General features: G+C 46.9%; 1 protein-coding gene across 4 annotated transcripts in view; it reads right to left on the minus strand.

Moving 5' to 3' along the window:
• Positions 1–18,411, minus strand: part of LOC135391465 (glutathione hydrolase-like YwrD proenzyme) — a 226,249-nt gene that overhangs the window by 66,000 nt on the left and 141,838 nt on the right. For all 4 annotated transcript variants that reach the window (XM_064621723.1, XM_064621724.1, XM_064621725.1 and 1 more), the window contains 2 exons: positions 15,660–15,906; positions 14,962–15,136 (listed from right to left, as the gene is read on the minus strand). In XM_064621723.1, the coding sequence (XP_064477793.1) occupies positions 14,962–15,136; positions 15,660–15,906 (422 nt within the window). The remainder of the gene's footprint in view (positions 1–14,961; positions 15,137–15,659; positions 15,907–18,411) is intronic.

Below are 18,411 nucleotides of genomic sequence, written 5' to 3' on the forward strand. Positions count from 1 at the left end.
CTTCCGCAAGGACCGTGCGCAGACAGCACGTGCATCTGGTGGTGTGGCTGTTGTCGTACCACTCTCTGTCCCTGCAAGGAACATTCCACTGGTAACAGACCTTGAGGCTGTAGCCATACAAATTTGCCTAGACCAGATCATTACAGTCTGCTCTTTGTACTTGCCTCCCTCAGCTAGGGTACGTCAGAGGGACTTTGAGCAGCTTTGCGACCAGCTGCCTCAACCATTTATGATTTTGGGAGATTTTAATGCCCACAGTTCTTTGTGGGGCAGTGCAAAAACTGACAACCGTAGTAAGATGTTGGAAAGAATACTCTTTTCCCGGTCAATTTGTTTGTTAAATAGAGGGTTGCCGACCTACATGAACTGTGCAACCCAGTCACTCTCTGCAATTGACATCTCATTATTCAGTCCCACTCTTTAACCCTTTGTTCACTGGAAGGAACCAAACTGGAAAGACGACCAAAACCCTCGAGGTAGCGATCACTTTCCGGTTATCCTTAAATTTTCTGGTACAAGTAATAAAAGAGCACGGCCACCCCGGTGGAAGCTATCTGAAGCAGACTGGGAGTTATTTACCAAAGAGGCAGAACTTGCACCTTCATCTTTTGATCGTCTCTGTGTGGAGGAGGCCAACAAGGTGATCACAGACAAAATTATTCATGCTGCTACACTATCCATACCACTAACAAAAGGAAATTTCCCCAGGCGTCCTAAACCCTGGTGGACGAGTGAATGTGAGAAAACACGCAGGGAGCAGAACCGAGCGTGGGGGATATTTCGAAGATACCCCACAAGTGCTAATCTGCTTGCATTTAAAAAAGCTCGTGCTAAAGCCCGATGGACGCGACGCCGAGCCAAGGAGGAGTCGTGGAAAAGATTTGTATCCTCACTAAACTCTAACACCCCTTCAAAAGCACTGTGGGATAGACTAAGACAAATTAAGGGCGACAACGCCAGCTTTTCCGTACCTCTACTACAGGTTAATGGCACAGTTTGTAAGAGCATAGATGAGCAGGCAAATGCTCTTGGTGAGCACTTCTTAAACGTTTCGAGCTCATCCCATTACACACCTGACTTTTTAAGGTTCAAGGAGCATGTGGAAAAACAAACACTCTCAAGCGTATCAGGTGACAGATGTGGTTACAATAAGCCATTTACAAAAACAGAACTACTTCAAGCGTTGTTTTCTCGTAAAGCTACGGCACCTGGACCTGACAACATCACTTATTCTACGCTCAGCCATCTGTCAGACACCTCCCTTGACAGTCTTTCGGATTTCTTTAATCGGGTCTGGCCTTCTAGCTGGAAAATGTCAACAGTCATCCCTCTCTTAAAGTCAGGAAAAGATAAATCTGATGCATCAAGCTACAGGCCGATTGCTCTTACCAGCTGTCTTGGAAAAACCTTCGAGCGCATGGTGAACAGTCGACTTGTGTACTACCTGGAACAAAACCAGTATCTGGACCGGTTTCAGTGCGGGCTTAGAGCTGCACACTCAACAACTGATAATCTTCTGCTCCTAGAAACTATAATAAGGGAAGCTTTCATCAGGAAACAGCACTGTGTTTCTGTCTTTTTTGATTTGGACAAGGCCTATGACACAGCGTGGCGTTATGGTATTCTGAGGGACCTCCACTCTCTGGGAGTGCGTGGTCGCCTGTTTCGCTGTGTCAGAGACTTCCTCCAGGGTCGACTGTTTCAGTTGGGCACTACTTTATCGAGACCTTTCGTACAGGATAATGGTGTCTCACAGGGCGCAGTCCTCAGTGTCACACTTTTTGTAATCAAAATAAATTCACTTGCCAGTGTTATACCCCCATCCGTCTCGTATTACTTGTATGTAACGATCTGCAAATATGTGTTTCGTCTTCTAACCTTGCTGTGTGCGAAAGACAGCTCCAGCCGACTATCAACAGGCTAACCAAATGGTCATCTGAAAACGGGTTCAGGTTCTCACCCACCAAGACTGTTTGCGTATCGTTTTCCAGTACAACAGCTCTTTTTCCGGATCCATCACTCCAAATGAAAGGTCAGGATATTTGTGTTCAGTATGAACATAAGTTTCTTGGCCTAATTTTTGACAAAAAGCTTACCTCCTGTCCCATATGAAGGATTTAAAACGAAAATGCTTAAAATCTGTAAATGTGCTTAAAATCCTCTCTCACAGGTCTTGGGGAGCCGACCGCGAAACCCTCCACCGCATTTACATATCCACTGTCCGTTCTATAGGCTAGATTATGCATGTTTCATGCATGGGTGTGCACGTCCATCAGTTTTGAAGGCATTAGACACAGTGCATCACCTCGGATTAAGGCTGATCCTTGGAGCCTTCAGAACGCCTCCAGTCCAAAGTCTTTATGTTCAAGCAAACGAATGGTCCCTAGAAAGAGGACGGTTTTACCTCGGTGCGTCGTATGCGCTCAGAATTAAAGGTTACCCTCAGCATCCTGCGCTGCCCTGTGTGGAGGGCACACGTTCCGAACGTCTATTCATGAATAAACCGAATGCCATACCTGTATACAGTATCCGGCTCCAACAGGATGTAGAGCACTATACTTTTACGCGGAGCTACAATCTACCCCCGCTACAGTCCACACAAATGCTCCCTCCTTGGCGAACACCCGTGGCACATGACACTTCGTTAACCAAATTTAACAAACAAGAGAGACCTGCTGTGGAAATACAGTAAGAATTTGAGATCCTCAAGGAAGGCTTCGGTGAACACACTGATATTTACACGGATGCCTCAAAAACTGGTACAGGAGTATCGTGCGCCATGGTTTCAGGAACATATATAAAATCGCATTCTTTGAGCAGAGTTCTGACAATTTTCAGCGCAGAAATGTATGCGATTATTGTTGCACTATGTATTTGTACACATGATATTGTAGAAACACGGATAACGTCGTATGTTATATACACAGACTCACTAAGTTCCATTCATGCCATTTGTAACATCAGGCCACACAAAAATCTTTTAGTCAGACGTGCGCAGCACATAGCAAATGTCATACATGAGATGGGGTACAGTTTGAAACTTTGTTGGTTACCCAGCCATGTCGGTATAAGCGGCAACGAGAGGGCTGACCGTGCAGCTCTTGCTGCCCATGGTCATGACACCACTCCTTTTGAAATCCCTCTCCCTGATCTACTGCTGGATTTGAAAAGGGTCATCAGCAGGAAGTGGCAAGCTTTCTGGTCTGGACAAACTGATAACAAATTGCACACAGTTAAACCTCAAATTGGACCCCAGTTCAAGTATTTAAAAATCGGCTACACGAGATTTCGTCAAGTCGGTTAAGGTTGGGTCACACACATTTGACCCATGGGTACCTTTTGCGAGGAGAGGAAGCACCTGAGTGTGCACATTGTGGCGCAGACCTTTCCATTTTGCATATACTCATTAGTTGCCCTTCTTTTACGACACATCGCCAATGTCATTTTCATGTCCTCTACAAGTACTGTATCCCCCTTCACCCCGCATTATTACTAGGGGATAAGGCTCTCATCCCTTTCGAGGACGTTTTCCTATTTTTAAGAGATATAGGCATCGTGAATGAATTGTAATACATATCTTAGTTATCTCATTTTATATGGTGATTTACACACCTATCAAACCAACACCTTTCGATTCCTTTTGATTTTAAACAAATTCAGCCTATTTTTAAGTTAAATTTGTTTTAAACAACAGCAGAGTTTTGGCGTATTATGATCCTATAGTTGTCGCTGCGCCACAAAACTCCCAATCATCATCATCATATAGGACGACACAGCATTCCTTTCTTCCTTCCGCTATGTGAAGACGGCTGCCTCAGTTCACGTCCTCAGACGTATCGCTGGTGCGTCCTGGGGCCCGTCCAGCTCTGATCTTCATCGCGTCCACCAGGCCCTGCTGGGGACACTGCGCTACAACCTCCCTGTCTTGCATGCCCTCAGCCAAACACAGGAGCGCGAGCTACTTAACACCCAGGCCCGCGACCTTCGCATTTGTCTGGGAGTACCACGAACATTTGAGACTTACTGTACTCTTCCTGAAGCTCGGGGGAGACGCCTGTTCCCCTTCTGCGGGATGGTGATACCCTTCGAGTATATACTCGCTATCGCACCCGTCACCCCCCCCCCCCCCTATATTTGCCATATTGACCACGACTGCCCTGACTCAGCTTTCGGCAAGGCCATCGCCCGCCTGAAGGATCATCTTCTGTCCTCCTCAACCACTCCCTCTTATGCGCCAACAATGTGAACCTTTGCACGTCCTGACATCTGCTCCACCATCCCCGGTCTTCAGCGCAAGCGTGACACCCCCGCACCTGTAGCCCTCCAACTCGCTCTCGATTTTCTGCACTCCACGTATCAGAACCATCGCCAGGTATTGGCGGCGAGCGCGACCTACAGGGGGCGCTCTAAAAGTCACGTGATCCGCCGATAATGTGGATGCGTGTCTGCGATAGTGACCGCGTTTGGTCGTGTTTATACGGCATTGCGCTGTTTTTAATTGCAAATCGTCATCAGCTACACTTGGAATGAACTTCCAGAACTAGCCAAAACATGAAAAGTTTATAATATTATGATTTACTTGATCAAGCTGCGAAACGGAAAGCAAGCGCCAGAAAAATTGGTGCACTATGAGGCATGTTCGGCGCATTTCGCCGAAACGTACGTCGGAATGAAATAAAAGGGTAAGGTACTACTTGGTGGACAGAAAACTGCAACAATATGGTGTTCTTGGTTTCCCGTCCAGATCTGAAACGTTGTTTTCAGGAACGACATATTGTGCCGTCAAGAAATCTATCCATGAATGCTCGACAAGCCTCCATCAAAAACCCGGCCTGAGAAAATCGTCATTGCGCTACACTGTCAGATATGTTTTTGGGCGATTTCGTTTATTGTGCTATCGATCTTTGTAGTGCTTTGCCGTTGTCGCAGGATACAGATTAGGTCTCACACCTGAAGAAAACTTGTATCACATCAGTCACATATCTCCAGCTAGTTATGTAGGAATAAAGGTGTTACACTGCTGTATGGTTTCCACAGTAGAGTAGTTTTGGACTTGGACATCATACTGTACAATATAACAATAGTAATATTAATGAAACAAACAGACACGAATACATACAAGTTCCTGCTGGCGTCCGGAACAAAACTACTACGCACACACAAGATAGCAACACATATGATCACTGATGACAGCGTTCAATGTATGCAATATGCAGCTCCTTGAGGACTGTCACTGTAGTGCTAAAGGGGGCGATCAAGCTTGCACCTCACACAATTACAGATCTGCCGTTATTGGTTTAAATGAAAAAGGATGAAAACTGTTAACAACTTAACACATTCGAAAGTTTATCTGTATTGAATAACTCTGTACTAGCTGCTAATGTCCACGATCCTCAAACGTATTGTTATACGTTGCGCTCATTCTATGACGCCCCGCTTTTTGTCTTTCAATTTAGTTCAAACTTTACGGTGCCCATGAGCAACCGGATTGGTCTGAGTAATTCTGCACTACACCAAATAATTGTAATCAAACATAATACACTGACTGTAACCAAGCATGACAAACAAATAATTGTGACACGGCGCTCAACAAAGAAGGTTGTTTCCTGTTTTTGGTTGTTTGTTTGTTTCTTCTTCTATTTTTCGTAGCTAACCTTTTTCTTTCTTTCTTTTTTCACCCACAAACGCGTTTTGGAGTAGCCAGTTCTGACTGGGTCGCGACTAACCTCTCCATATTTTTCTTTCTTTTTCCAATCCAATCCAAAGAAGGCTGTTTTTACACACAAAAATATCCGCATCTGTAAGCTGGTGTGGGCATCGATAGGGAAACTGGAAGGCAAAGTCCGTCCGTAACAGCACTTCATCACACGCGCACCTTTCAAGCGCGCATAAATTTAAAGAGGAACATACTCATTACGAATTTAATGTTCATTTGACTCTGTCTAGCCACACTTCAGGACAGGCAACATTGATGCGCTGTCCCTCCGCTGAACACCATTATCAAACTCAACTAAACGTACGTTGGCAAGCTGACGAACGGCGTTGCATCCACACTACGCAGTTCGCTCCGCCGCCGCGGGAGGGGCGCCACCGTTCGCGCTCGTCCCCAATACAACGGACGGCTCAGTCACGGCGTCACGGCAGACACCTCGTGCGCTGCATTTTACATCCCTGATACTGACTTTCAGCAGGCCTTTCTCCTCCTTACCCAATGTCCTCTATGGAAGCAGAACTCCTCGGCATCTTGTTGGCTCTACAGCACTTGCTCGGTCTGCCGGCTGCACAGTGGGTTGTTCTGACTGACAGCAAGGCTTCACTGAATCTGCTGTTCTCTTCTCGCCCCAGCACAATATGCACTCTCCACGCGCTCATACTGCAAGCTATGGCACAACTCGCGGCTACTTGCCATTCTGTGACGCTTCAGTAGATCCCGGGACACGTAAGCCTTCTTAGTAACACCAGCGCAGACACAATAGCAAGACACGTAACATCTACCAGAGCTCCCTGCTACCCCTAACGACCTCTGTTCTCTGCACATTCGCCGGTGGCGCTGTGTCCGTACCCGGCAGTTCAGAGCGGACTGTACCTCATATCATCATTTCGTATGTCTCATTGACCCCCTGCAGGACTTTACTACTGCCTGCCTACTATTGCCTAGAGCTCAAGAATCACTCCTCCATCGTCTTCGAATAAATGTTGCACGGACACGCTCACTCCTGTATAAAATGCGCCAGACAAACTCCCCCAATTGCGTAACTTGTGGTGTGGAAGCCGACATTGAGCACTGCCTCCTATCCTGCAACCGGTACCTCTCACAAAGACTCATCCTCCAACTCCACTTGCGACAACTTGGCTACCCTAACGTCACTTTGGCCACCCTGCAGCCCGGTCCTGCACAACCAGGGGGCGCTTAGGACTACCCTCTTGAGCTTTCTCCTTGCCACCGGCCTCCCGACCAGCCTCTAAGGCCCTTTTGTGTGTGTTTCTTTCTTTATTTTCGTTTTTATTGAAGGAATAGCAACTCGGCCTACACCTGACTAACCTTTCCCCCTTTCTTCTTTTTCCAGTACACATATCCCCCCTTTCTTCCTTCCCTATTATTCTTCTTCATCAACATCAACATCATCCTTTCTTCTTGCTTCTCTCTTGTGAAGCCTCTTCTTCGGAATCCTAGCCCGCTTCGACGAGGGTCGTTCCCGACGAGCTGGTGTCCAGACATGCAAGTCTTTCATTAGCACCCCCACCACCACTACCAAGTTGAGCAGTTAAAAGAAAATATCAAGTTGGAGTCTTAATGTTGTTCGTTGCAGTTCAGTGAGTCCATAGTTTTTTTTTTTTTTTTTTTTTTACCACTTACCACCGTGTTGTTCGTAAATGTAGTTTTTGGGCAATCCCAAAGTTTCCTTCTGACCTCCCAAATAAAACTCCAAACCATTTTAAATATTTTGGAAGTGATCTGACTCATATGCCGAGGCTATCTACAACGTGATGATAGTGTAGCCGTTGAGTTCGACATCTGAATCTTGTCAGCCAAATTCTATAGTTGTATCAGGCCACGCTTCAGCAAGAGGAAATTCTATCGTGTTAATTTAATAACCCGGCTTGAATCTTGTTGGAATCGGCAAAGGAAAATATCGTTTCCTACGTAATTACAGAGTATTCGTCCAAACTACATTCAGGAGGCACCAATATTGTGCCTGCTTGCTTCGTTGTGACCTCTCACAACGGTTTTCCCATCACCTCTTCCCAAAGTGTGTAAAAATTGCTCTCTACGATACGTTAAACCTTGTGCATGGCACTGCACCACATATATATATGTGAAAAAAAAATATTAGTATATTTCCTCGCCGAGAACGGTCGAGCCATACGATTCATAGCATGTGTATCCCCCCGGCTCTCATACCGCCAGAGATCATTTTAGATGATTAAAATACGGGATTTCTATACGTAATTCATCTGAAGTCTGTCTGCGCTGAAATAGAATCATCTCGTAATTTTATCTCAGTTCAAGTTACAACAAACTGCTAAAGGAAAACAAGAAAATCACGCATTTGGAAAGTTTCGCCCTCACGTAATAGCTACGGAAAGCGTCATTAGCTTACAATATATTACTGGACCGAGTGACTGTGCAACAAAATGCTATAATATGTTTATCGACCATCATTGAGAGCCACACGAGTGAGAGCAAAATTTTCCGTGTCAAAGAAAGACAAAAATGAAAGTTGTAATATACGCGGCAAATCTGCAAATTTACGTCCACTGAACTGAAATGTGCCGGCTCAAATCATGAATCGCTTCGAGAATTAATTGTTACTGCTATGAACAAGAAATGAACTTTAAAAAGTAGCTTATCAAATATTCCCTGAAAACACGCAGTGCTGCGGAAACGTCGTCTGCTCCACGAGGGTGTCTCCGCCCGAACGACGCGACCGCCCCAAGCGTGAGCAGCTGTCCCTAAGTGACCTAGTCTATTGTATTCGAGCGGAGTTTCCTGACCAGAAGGAGTATTGAAGGACCGTGGTCTGGGTAACGCCGCCCGGAAACGCTTCCCTCTAGTTTGTGCTGTAACTCGCTTACCTTACGTCCAATTTACTCGAAATTTTGGGCGCGCGTGCTCTGTTCTTTGTGCTACAACTTTCCAATTCTCACCACCAGTCTTTTTGCAACCGGTTATGACGTTATTCTTGAAATTCCTTAGGCTAACCGCCATTCTGCAATTTTTGTCCCTGCTTTTAAGTTCGAACCCTGCGGGGGATCTGAACCGCTTATTAACGAGTTGCTGTACTCTGTAAGCCGAATATAGAAACTTGCGCTATCTTTCTATCCATATCCGTTCTCGAGTTAGCACAACATGGCAAGTGTGGTTTCTTATATTCACGGGGCTGGTGTCATTTTTCCCGATATCGGTTGTTTATTGGCGTAGGAATGTGATCGAGGACTTATTTTGACGGCGAAAACATCCCCTTCGCGATAGCTCTTGTCCCGCCTTAGCGCGACTTTCTGCTTTCTTGATATAGAGCGGGGAGAGCCGTTACAGACAGCGTCCTTGGAGTGCTCAGCGCGTCCCCTGCTCATTCAAATTTCGTGTTAGACGCGTTCGGACGTATGTTTGGAGGGCTCTCGCTTGGGAATCGTCTTTCGTCGTGGTTTCGGTGCCCCGGTGCGGCGGCTGTTTATTGTGCCCTCCTAGTGATATCTGTTTCTGTGTGTACCTTGGAAGATATCTCCGGAAGCCGTTGGACTTCGTGAATTCAAGGTTAGTTGTGTGCAGGGCTGGGCAAGATACTTCAAAAAAGTATCTTCGATGCCGATACTCGATACCCTCAAAAATTGTATTTCCGATACCGATACAAGATACAGAACCGAAATTGATTTTCGATACAGATACTCGGTACTGTATCGTCGATACTTCGATACATAACTGAAATCCCGAATCTAATACAGCTGGTGTTATGATTAGCGAAGTTTATATTACTGAAATCACAATATAATAAAGCTGGTGTTATGATTCGCGATGTTTACATCACTGAAATAACAATATAATAAAGCTGGTAATATGATTAGGGAAGTAAAAACATTTATTCGTTATTACTAGAGCCTTTAGTATATTTTTATAGCGCACTTTTTCTGACAGGGCTTGAACGTATCCGACCGCACGTATTTAATGAAGCTGCACTGTCTAAGCAGCTAGTCTTGTTAGAACTTTAGACTGAAGCCATGGGTACGTTGAAACGATCGCATCAATAAGCAGCCTAGCAAAAAACAAAGACAATGTTCTTCGTGCGTACCGGTCTGTGAGCACTTGACTATATACATACGAATAAACCTGAAACTTTTTTTCTGCTGCTTTTATCGTTTGGTACTGCAGTATACTTACCCGGTAGCCTCTGACTTTGCCTCTGACTTGATTTCTTAGTTGGCCGTTGTGAATTGTGAGCTGTAGAACGGGTTACAGTGCTCAAGCTAAGCCGGCGGTTATTCTTTCCGCATGGCAGACGCGGAATCCACACTTCAAGTCAAGTGGACGTGCTCTTGCGCACTGAGGAGGGGGACACCGGGCTGCGCAGTTCCAGAAGCCGTGAGGTTGGTCCTGTGTAAGGCGTTTTCGGCGCGCCCGCCGTAGAAAGAGATTCTTCTGGAACCAACTAGAAGCCGCGCGCGCCCACGAGCGCGTCGCAGGGCAGGGCCCAGGGCCTCCTCTCCGGGCGACCTTGACGATGGAGCGCGCGCGCGGAGATAAGCTTCGAACAAAATCATGGTCTACATGTCTACGCCGCTGCGGCCTGGCTTGTACTACTGCCTGAGCGAGCGCCGCCGACCCTAGGTCTCACAACAGCCTCAATATTTGCGTTTTTTTTAAGTATCGAGTATCGTTAAAATACACGATACACTAAAAATGTATTTTCGATACTGATACTCCGATACTCTCATTTTTGGCACGCGATACCTAATACCGATACACAAAATGTATCGAAAGATTGTATCGAAGATACATGTATCTGCGATACTGCCCACCACTGGTTGTGTGCCTGTAGTGCTATATGTTTCGTTCACCTTTTGCTTGGTAATGTTCCTAACATGTGGGTTCCTATAACTTTATCTGCGCAGTCTGGTTATTACTATATTGATTCATATTATCTTATCCTCTATCTGTTATCTCAGTGTGCTCGTTACCCTGCTGGTTAACTTGTATCGTCACTTCGCATCAGGGAGAAGATACCAGATGTGATGCTCCAGTCACACTGTTACTAATGTGGAAACTATTAATTGCAGACGATTTTGCCGGATTAATTTCGGTGAACAACACAGATGTGCCAGCACGCACGACATGTGGGAAAATCAACAGATACGTCGTTGAGATGTTGAAAGAAATCAAGTAAGTTAAGCTGAAGTGCGTTGCAGACATCCTTACTGACTTATATTTGTTCCGAAACAGGTAGAGCATACATTTCACCCATGCGACTACATTATCCATGAAACGTTGTAGGACGTCCGACACTATACCTTTCGCAAAAAAATTTTCGGACAAGACTGCAGAAGAGATTGTATGAAGCTGCAAGCTCCCCCCCTCAGACGCGGAGCGGCGATAAGAAAGATCCAAGAATCACGTCTATACCGGAGGGAGAGAGCCAAGAGTGACCGTGGATGACGCGCACTGCTGGACATGTCCACGGGCGGCACAGCACACGTTGCAGGCAGAGGTCGATGAGTGGGGCGGGAGCGGCCGAGATGAGGCTTGCCAGAGATGAACGTTGACGACGTCGAAGTCGTGATCCGTGAAGTCGTGGCCTGGGGTGCCGCAACCGGCACGGTAGCGAGAGCTCGTAGGTTCCCAGGAAGTGACGCCAGGTGAGGCTGCGTAGCCGTGAGGACTGCCGAGACGCCGGCTGATGCGTGCCGTGGCGTCGGCTGCCGCGACTGCCGAAACCGGCAGGCGAGCATGTTGCTCAGGTGTCGCGGCCGGCAGTGGGTGCGAGTTGAGATGCAGAAATGAAGAGGGTGGTGAGTGTGCCGGGGGCCGTGGACAGCGCAGGTCGGTCCCTGGAAGCCGTGGAGCGGGTCGGTGGGCGCATGGGATGATGAGTCTGGACGTTGCGTGGTCGGTCGGATAGGTAGCGTGGACGGATGCGGTCGGCGTGTCGGTCGTGATGCGTCGGGTAATGGTGGTGGCTTCCAGGGATAGCTTGCCTTGGTAGTGCTAGTCGATTTTGTCAAAAATTTGGGATGGAGAAGGGCCGAATTGCTCCGAACTTGATGTTCATCGTCCGGGTCACCAAATGTAGAGGAGGTGGAGTTCCTCTACATGAGCCCCGACCGGCGATGATGGTATGCCACGGAGAGGCGATGACGGTGGCCTATCTCCATGGCCGCGCCGGTGGAACTGAGGCCGGTGCTCCAGGCGCGTGGCCATCTTCGTCGTTGTCCACGGCCCGCTACATATCTATAATCTTTGCATGCTGAGTCTTTCAATTCTCATACTTTTAGCCACCAATTATTTTTCTGTAGTTATTTTTCTGTAGGTCACTATGCAGCACAGGCTGCATCGTGGCCATGATAGGCAAGCCTGAGCGATGGGCAAGACACGTAAATAAACACAAGCACGAGCCTTCGTGTTTGTGTTTGTTTACGTGTCTTGCCCATCGCTCAGGCTTGCCTATCATGGAATTTATCCACCAGCTAGCCTGCATTTACGCCATTCTGCATAGTGGCCCACTGCTCCAGCACGATTTCTGCTGGTCCACTGTTCCAGCAGGATTTCTACTGGTTCATTGCTCCAGCAGGATTTCTGCTGGTCCGCTGCTCCAGCAGCATTTCTGCTGGTCCAGGTCCCAAATTACGTGTCTACTTGTCCTTCAGCGTCTGGCCTGATGGAATTTTTGATAGGGTATGCATATATGTGGCACTTGCATTATTATTCGCTTTCTTTTCTTTCACTTTTTGTTCTTTGTCAGGCTGTGAATAAAGTATGCATTCTCATTCTTGTTGCAGGTACACTTTTCCAAAGCTGTGGCCAGAGCCGGCATCCACTCTTTGCGCATGCACAAACAAGCAGAGGAATTTGCGCACCTCCCGCAGTGTCCAAGCAAATGGCAATTTTGTGCCTCCCACTTCAGACCAGTTGCCCCTGTGGAGGCCGGCTCTGGCTGTATAGCTGAATTGTTGCATCTGTTGCATCTGGCAGATCTCGGAAGTTTGTCAGCATGCATTCGTGCTTGTCATTCAGCTGTGGTCACATATTTTCACACATGGACACTGCAAACACCTTTTCTGAAAGGGTGTACACTCTTAAAAGTGAACTTCACCACATAGCACGCTCCTAGCCAACCATCATCCCGAATGACAACGTTCTCGCCCCTGATTTGTTGAAAATGGGAGGAGGAGCCTATTTTGTTCCCATTATGCACGGCACAAAATAGGCTCCTCCTCCCGTTTTCAACAAATCAGGGGCGAGAACGTTGTCATTCGGGATGATGGTTGGCTAGGAGCGTGCTACGTGGTGAAGTTCATTTCTAAGAGTGTAGAGCAAGCTGAAGGTGTAGCATTACACCTAAAAGGGAGTCAGTTATGATACCATCTTATTACACCAATATTGGTGTAGAAATACACCAATACACAAAGGGTGTATTTTCTTCGAGGGTGTTGCTATACACCTTAAAGGGAGTCAGTTAAAATACCATGGAATTACACCCAAAAGGGAGTTTTTCAGTTTACAGGTAAGGTGGGGCAAGATTAGACATGCGGCAAGATGCGACATTTTTTGCTCGATGCCGCCTGTCTCAGAGACGCGTTGCCCTATGCGCTTCAAACTTTACTCATATGTGGCTCTGCATGTCCGCGTTATTGCACGTGAGAATTGTCTGGATTGGTATTTGCGTTGAAGAGAAAAAAAATCGGTTCCTTCTGCCTGGAATGTAAAGGCGCGCAAAAAAGGCGCGATTTTCTGTTGTCCTTTTTCTTGGCAGCGTGTCGCAGGTTTATTCTGTCAATGTAAGTCCACATCCTATTTTTTTACTCATTCATCTAAATATATGGAAAATATGGGCACTCTTCGTTACCCGGTGTTTAACTGAAAAATAATTGCATCTGATGGTATCTACGGGGCAAGGCGCGACAACTTAATTCGATCTAAATTTAATGTAATTTAGAAACTGATCACTCAACTATTAGGTGGCCTTATGCTTGTTCCTCTGAGATTCCTTTTTTGCATATTATCCATGCTTTTCCTGCAAATTTTTCTGTGTCCTAGGATATTTCCAGCAAAGCAGAAGCGCATTCAAAAGCGAGCGACCAGCGACACATCACACTGACGGTGCCTTGTTTGCAAACGACGGTGGAGGGAAATTGCACCGGGTTCCGTGTGGTTTTATCGCACATAATGTAGGCGGTGGGTTTAAGGAGGCTGTGTAGGTGCTTAAATTGGAAGAACGAATCTGTATAGTTCATGACCACGGCGTGTATCATCTTGCCCCACGCGCTCTCTCGTCTTGCCCAGAGGGTTGGGGCAAGATGAGGGATCTGTGTTTTTGTATTTCTTGTTCTGTGTTTATTTCAGAACCGGTTACGTCCGAACTGATTTACAGATCAGAAGATCTAGACCTCTGAGAATGTGCATATAGGTAGTTTCTTTTTTTTAATTAAAAAAAACACGAAGAATAAAAATTCCATACTCAACTGCAAATTTCTCTCTTATCTTGCGCCACCTTACTCTACATGTTCATACCTTGAGGTGCAAATAATATACCTTCAGGGGGGTATAAAGTTACTAGATCTTGAGGAAGGTATGGCGCGTGTACCTCTAATGGTGTGCGCCCTGGGACGAGCCGCTTATACCCAAAAGTGTAAACATTTTGCTAACAGTGTATACGCCCCCAGAATCACCAAATAAGCTTCGCTTCAGAGTACCGACACTGAGGTCCAAGGGAGAGCAGGAGCGCCATCTTGTTTCCGCACCACACCGGCACCATCCCTGTTCGAGGATCAAAGACGGCTAACATAATGCTCCCTGTGGGATAGAGGAGCGTGTATGATTGTTCTGCGATAATCCATGTATTGTCCACCACAGCGTCCCGAGGATATCAAGGTGAGCTCGAGGCTGTCAACTGCTGCTTGCAAACGAAATGAACATTTTACCCGCGCACGATAGATGGCATCGTGCGCTAAAGTGCGCCAGGGCTCTGAAGTGCGCGTGGGTAGCGTGGCGCGGAAACAAGATGGCGCATGCTCGCTCTTGGAACTCAGTGTCGATACTCTGAAGCGTAGCTTATTTAGTGACTCTATACGCCCCGAAAGGCATTTAGAACAGAGTCATTTGGACATCATTTATACTATATGCTCTTGAGACACATGTGACATGTATGTCGAGGGAGCTCTGGAACTGTCGTCCGGCATAAAAACTTCCATGTATAACGTACAACCTAGAAAATTTCCATGCATGATGGTGCGTCTATCGAAATAGCTTACCGGTCCAAGGATATCAGAGCTCTTCTTTGTGCCGCATATTCCTTGCACATCATTTTACCAACGCCCGTGTATGCCCCTGATGTTGGATCTGCCACGTAGCTCAGGCCGTCAGCGAATGACAAACGCAGAGCTTCTGTCATCAAATGCAAGTATTCGGCAGATGTAGGATCGTATCCTGGAAAAGTTTGTTCAAGAGACCATGAGAGAACATCAAATCCCGGTCCGCACTATTGTGTTTAAATACGTCCGTCCGTCAGAGTCTCTGTGTGACGGACGCATGGGTTTTCAATTCACATCCGCGCTTTTGCGACGATACTGTACGAGAAACGGCACACAGCCGACTACGTGAAATGAGATAAAAGAGGATAAGAGCGCGCGGCGGCACCGTGGGGCAACGACCGGCGTTTCTTGCGTCGGTCCGTCCAAAAATTGAACTTGGTGAGAAGGTGCGCCGAACCGCCACTTCAGAGCAAACTCACTGCACCTTCCCCCTACATTACCCCAACCCACCCCTATCTAATTTTGCAAGCCTATATGCGTCCGTCGTTTTCGAAGGGGGCTTGCGTCGGTCCGCTGACGAACGCATTGAAACGATATAGTGCGGACCAGGCTTACATCATGTGAATTTGTCAGCAGTCAGTATATTCATAATCTTTGTCTCTTATGTGAAAGCCCCTCTTGAGAGCTCCGAACCGTACCTTTCAGGTCGAATCCTTCCAGGATGTTAAGAGCCTCAAGGAAGATTGCTCCATGGCTTGGCGGCGGCGTTGTATGTAGAGTTACTCCATGGTACGTCGTTGATATAGGGACCACGCATGGATTTTCGTTTGAAGCGAGGTGGTCCTCCAAGTCTTCCAAAGATAGTACGCCTCCGACAGCTGCGTCCACGATGCTCTGTGCCACGTCACCTCTGTATATAGCGCTTGGCCCTTCGCGTGCCAACTTCTGCGAGATTTGCCACGCCATTTTCTATACTAATTTCCTCCGTATTTTTCGCTTCAATACGATTTCGTAATAATTTTACTGTTCCAATTTCGTCAGAGCAGTGTCGTCGCCCACCAATCTACACTTTGTCACCTTTGGTTCTGTTTTCTTTTTCAACATACTTTCTTAAGACGATAAGATTCCTATAAAAAAGCTACCAGAGCAGCAGTTATGCCGTTTTTGCGACTGCGTTATGCAATGGACTTGGTGGATGTATTACGGCGTTCTTCATTTTACCTTTTTATTGTGGTTTTCAGGACTCAAGCCCAGAACCAGTGCGTACTGCACAGTAGAGGATCACGAGCGCCCTACAGCTTTCCTTGTCGTCGCTCATTGGATGGTACAGCGCAGCAACAATTCTCCCCCTTTAGTGGACCTTTTTCACATACGCGTCGTATCCTGGCGGGTTCCAACGGACCATGATCTGCGCGAGTCAAAACAAATCCACATGAATAGCACGAAGGACCAAAACCGGTCCGGAGTGGGGCCGACAAGGTCGCGCCATTCGTGCGGTCTTCCCACTGGTCCCCACTTCTGTCGTACCCATATTGCGCCATCTAGTGAAGACGGAGATAATCCTCTACGGCGCGTCAAGGTCATACGCATGCGCATAGGTCATTGTGAAAAAGGTCCATTAAAGGAGCGTCACCGAAAAGCTAGACGCTCCAATACTTAAAGGAGTACAGAGGGCCCCACCAAAAAAATTTCAGATTAAGACACCTAATGAAAGTGTGTGTGTCATTATACCGAATAGCGCGAAAGGTTTCGATGTGTGCAATTTGTTTCCCAGAAAAAAACTCACATAAATATAGCTCCGCGCCTTCTCCCTTAACTCGCCACTCCAGCTATAACGAGGATGAGGAGGTATGATGCCACGTCACCGATGACGGCATAAGGAGACTCGTTCTGGTTTGCCGGTCAGTGGGGGTCAGCGCCTTGTCCCTTTGCAGCCATAAACCTGTTTTGCCAGTTTTCCCGGAGAATTGGTGATAGAAGGAGCGGCCGAAGCATTACCGAGCAAGGAGAAAGGCTTTATCAGAACCCCGAACAGTCGAGTAGCAGACGACAGCGGAGTAGCAGACAACATTTCTCTAGGCCAATCAGCGAGCGTTCTCCTTATAGCGTCAGCACGAGGTTCCAGGCAGATCACAGGCTGGTACTGCTCTTCACCACCGTTGCGCACGGTCGCTTTTTGCGGCGTATTTTAAATTCAATTTCTGCGATAATTATGACTCCGTGGTGTAAATTACTTCGCATGGTGCATCTTACTGGCCTACTTAACAGTTTTATAGGAAGAAAACTGGGTGTTAAAAATGACTTCTGTGCTACTTTAACATTGATATTTAACGTTTAAGCACTGTTTCATCCATCTGTCCATCGGGAGTTACCGTGCAAAATATTTTTACCGTGCGTTGTATTGTCAGTGCACAATAAAATTTAGAAAAAAAAAAGAAACAGAAGCAGTCGGAGAATGAAACCGGTACGATCCTCGCGTGACGTCAACAAGTTCTCGTGCCTTTCTTCGTTGTTTCTTTCTTCTGAGCGCATGCGCTGCTTCCCGCTTGAGCTGCGCTCTCCTGCGTCACAAGGCACATGATTGGCTGTACCAGGGGGATACGACACATCGCAGCCTACACCATCGCGGAAAGATCACTCTAGCGCACCTCTCATCTACAGTGTGCCTCCGTCCCATCAGTATCGGTCATCCTGCCTATGCCTCACTTTGAAATCGTCAACTCTCCTCTCCCCTCTTTTTCTTTTGTTTTGTTTGCTATAGTCGTGACTTGAGTGCGGCCAACAACGGTAAGCTACTTCGACCCCCCCCCCCCCCCCCGCAGCCTATACCCTGGGCAACGTCACGACTGACGCCCTAGAAAATGTGCGTCCTGGGGGACTTCTAAGGGAATGTAGTATTGGGAAGGGAATGTAGTAAGCTGTAGTATTCCATTAGAGTGCAGAAACCCGCATTTTGAATGAAAAGCATGGGTAATACCCGTAGATATGGAAATAGTCCCACAATAACGTAGTCCAGATACATAGTCCCACAGTATCCCATTAGAGTACAGAAACCCGCCTTTTTAATGAGAAGCATGGGTGGTACCCATTGACATGGGAATAGTACCACAATATCGTAATTGAGATTGACAGCCCCACAGTACCTCCTTACTGTGCAGAAACCCACATATTTAATTAAAACCATGCGGAATATTCGTAGACTCCCTTATAGACCCAGGGTATCGTAGTCAAGATCGACAGTACCACAGTATCCCATTACGGTGCAGAAACCCGCATATCTAATGAAAAGCATGGGTAATACCCGCACACATGGAAATAATCCCACAATATCATAATCCAGATTGGCAGTCCCGGAGTACCCATTACAGTGCAGAGACCCGCGTCTGTAATGAAAACCATGGGTGAAACTCGTAGACATGGGAATAGTCCCACAATACCATAATCCAGATT

Source organism: Ornithodoros turicata, chromosome 4, assembly GCF_037126465.1.
Source record: "Ornithodoros turicata isolate Travis chromosome 4, ASM3712646v1, whole genome shotgun sequence".
In the NCBI taxonomy this organism is placed as follows: Eukaryota; Metazoa; Arthropoda; class Arachnida; order Ixodida; family Argasidae; genus Ornithodoros; species Ornithodoros turicata.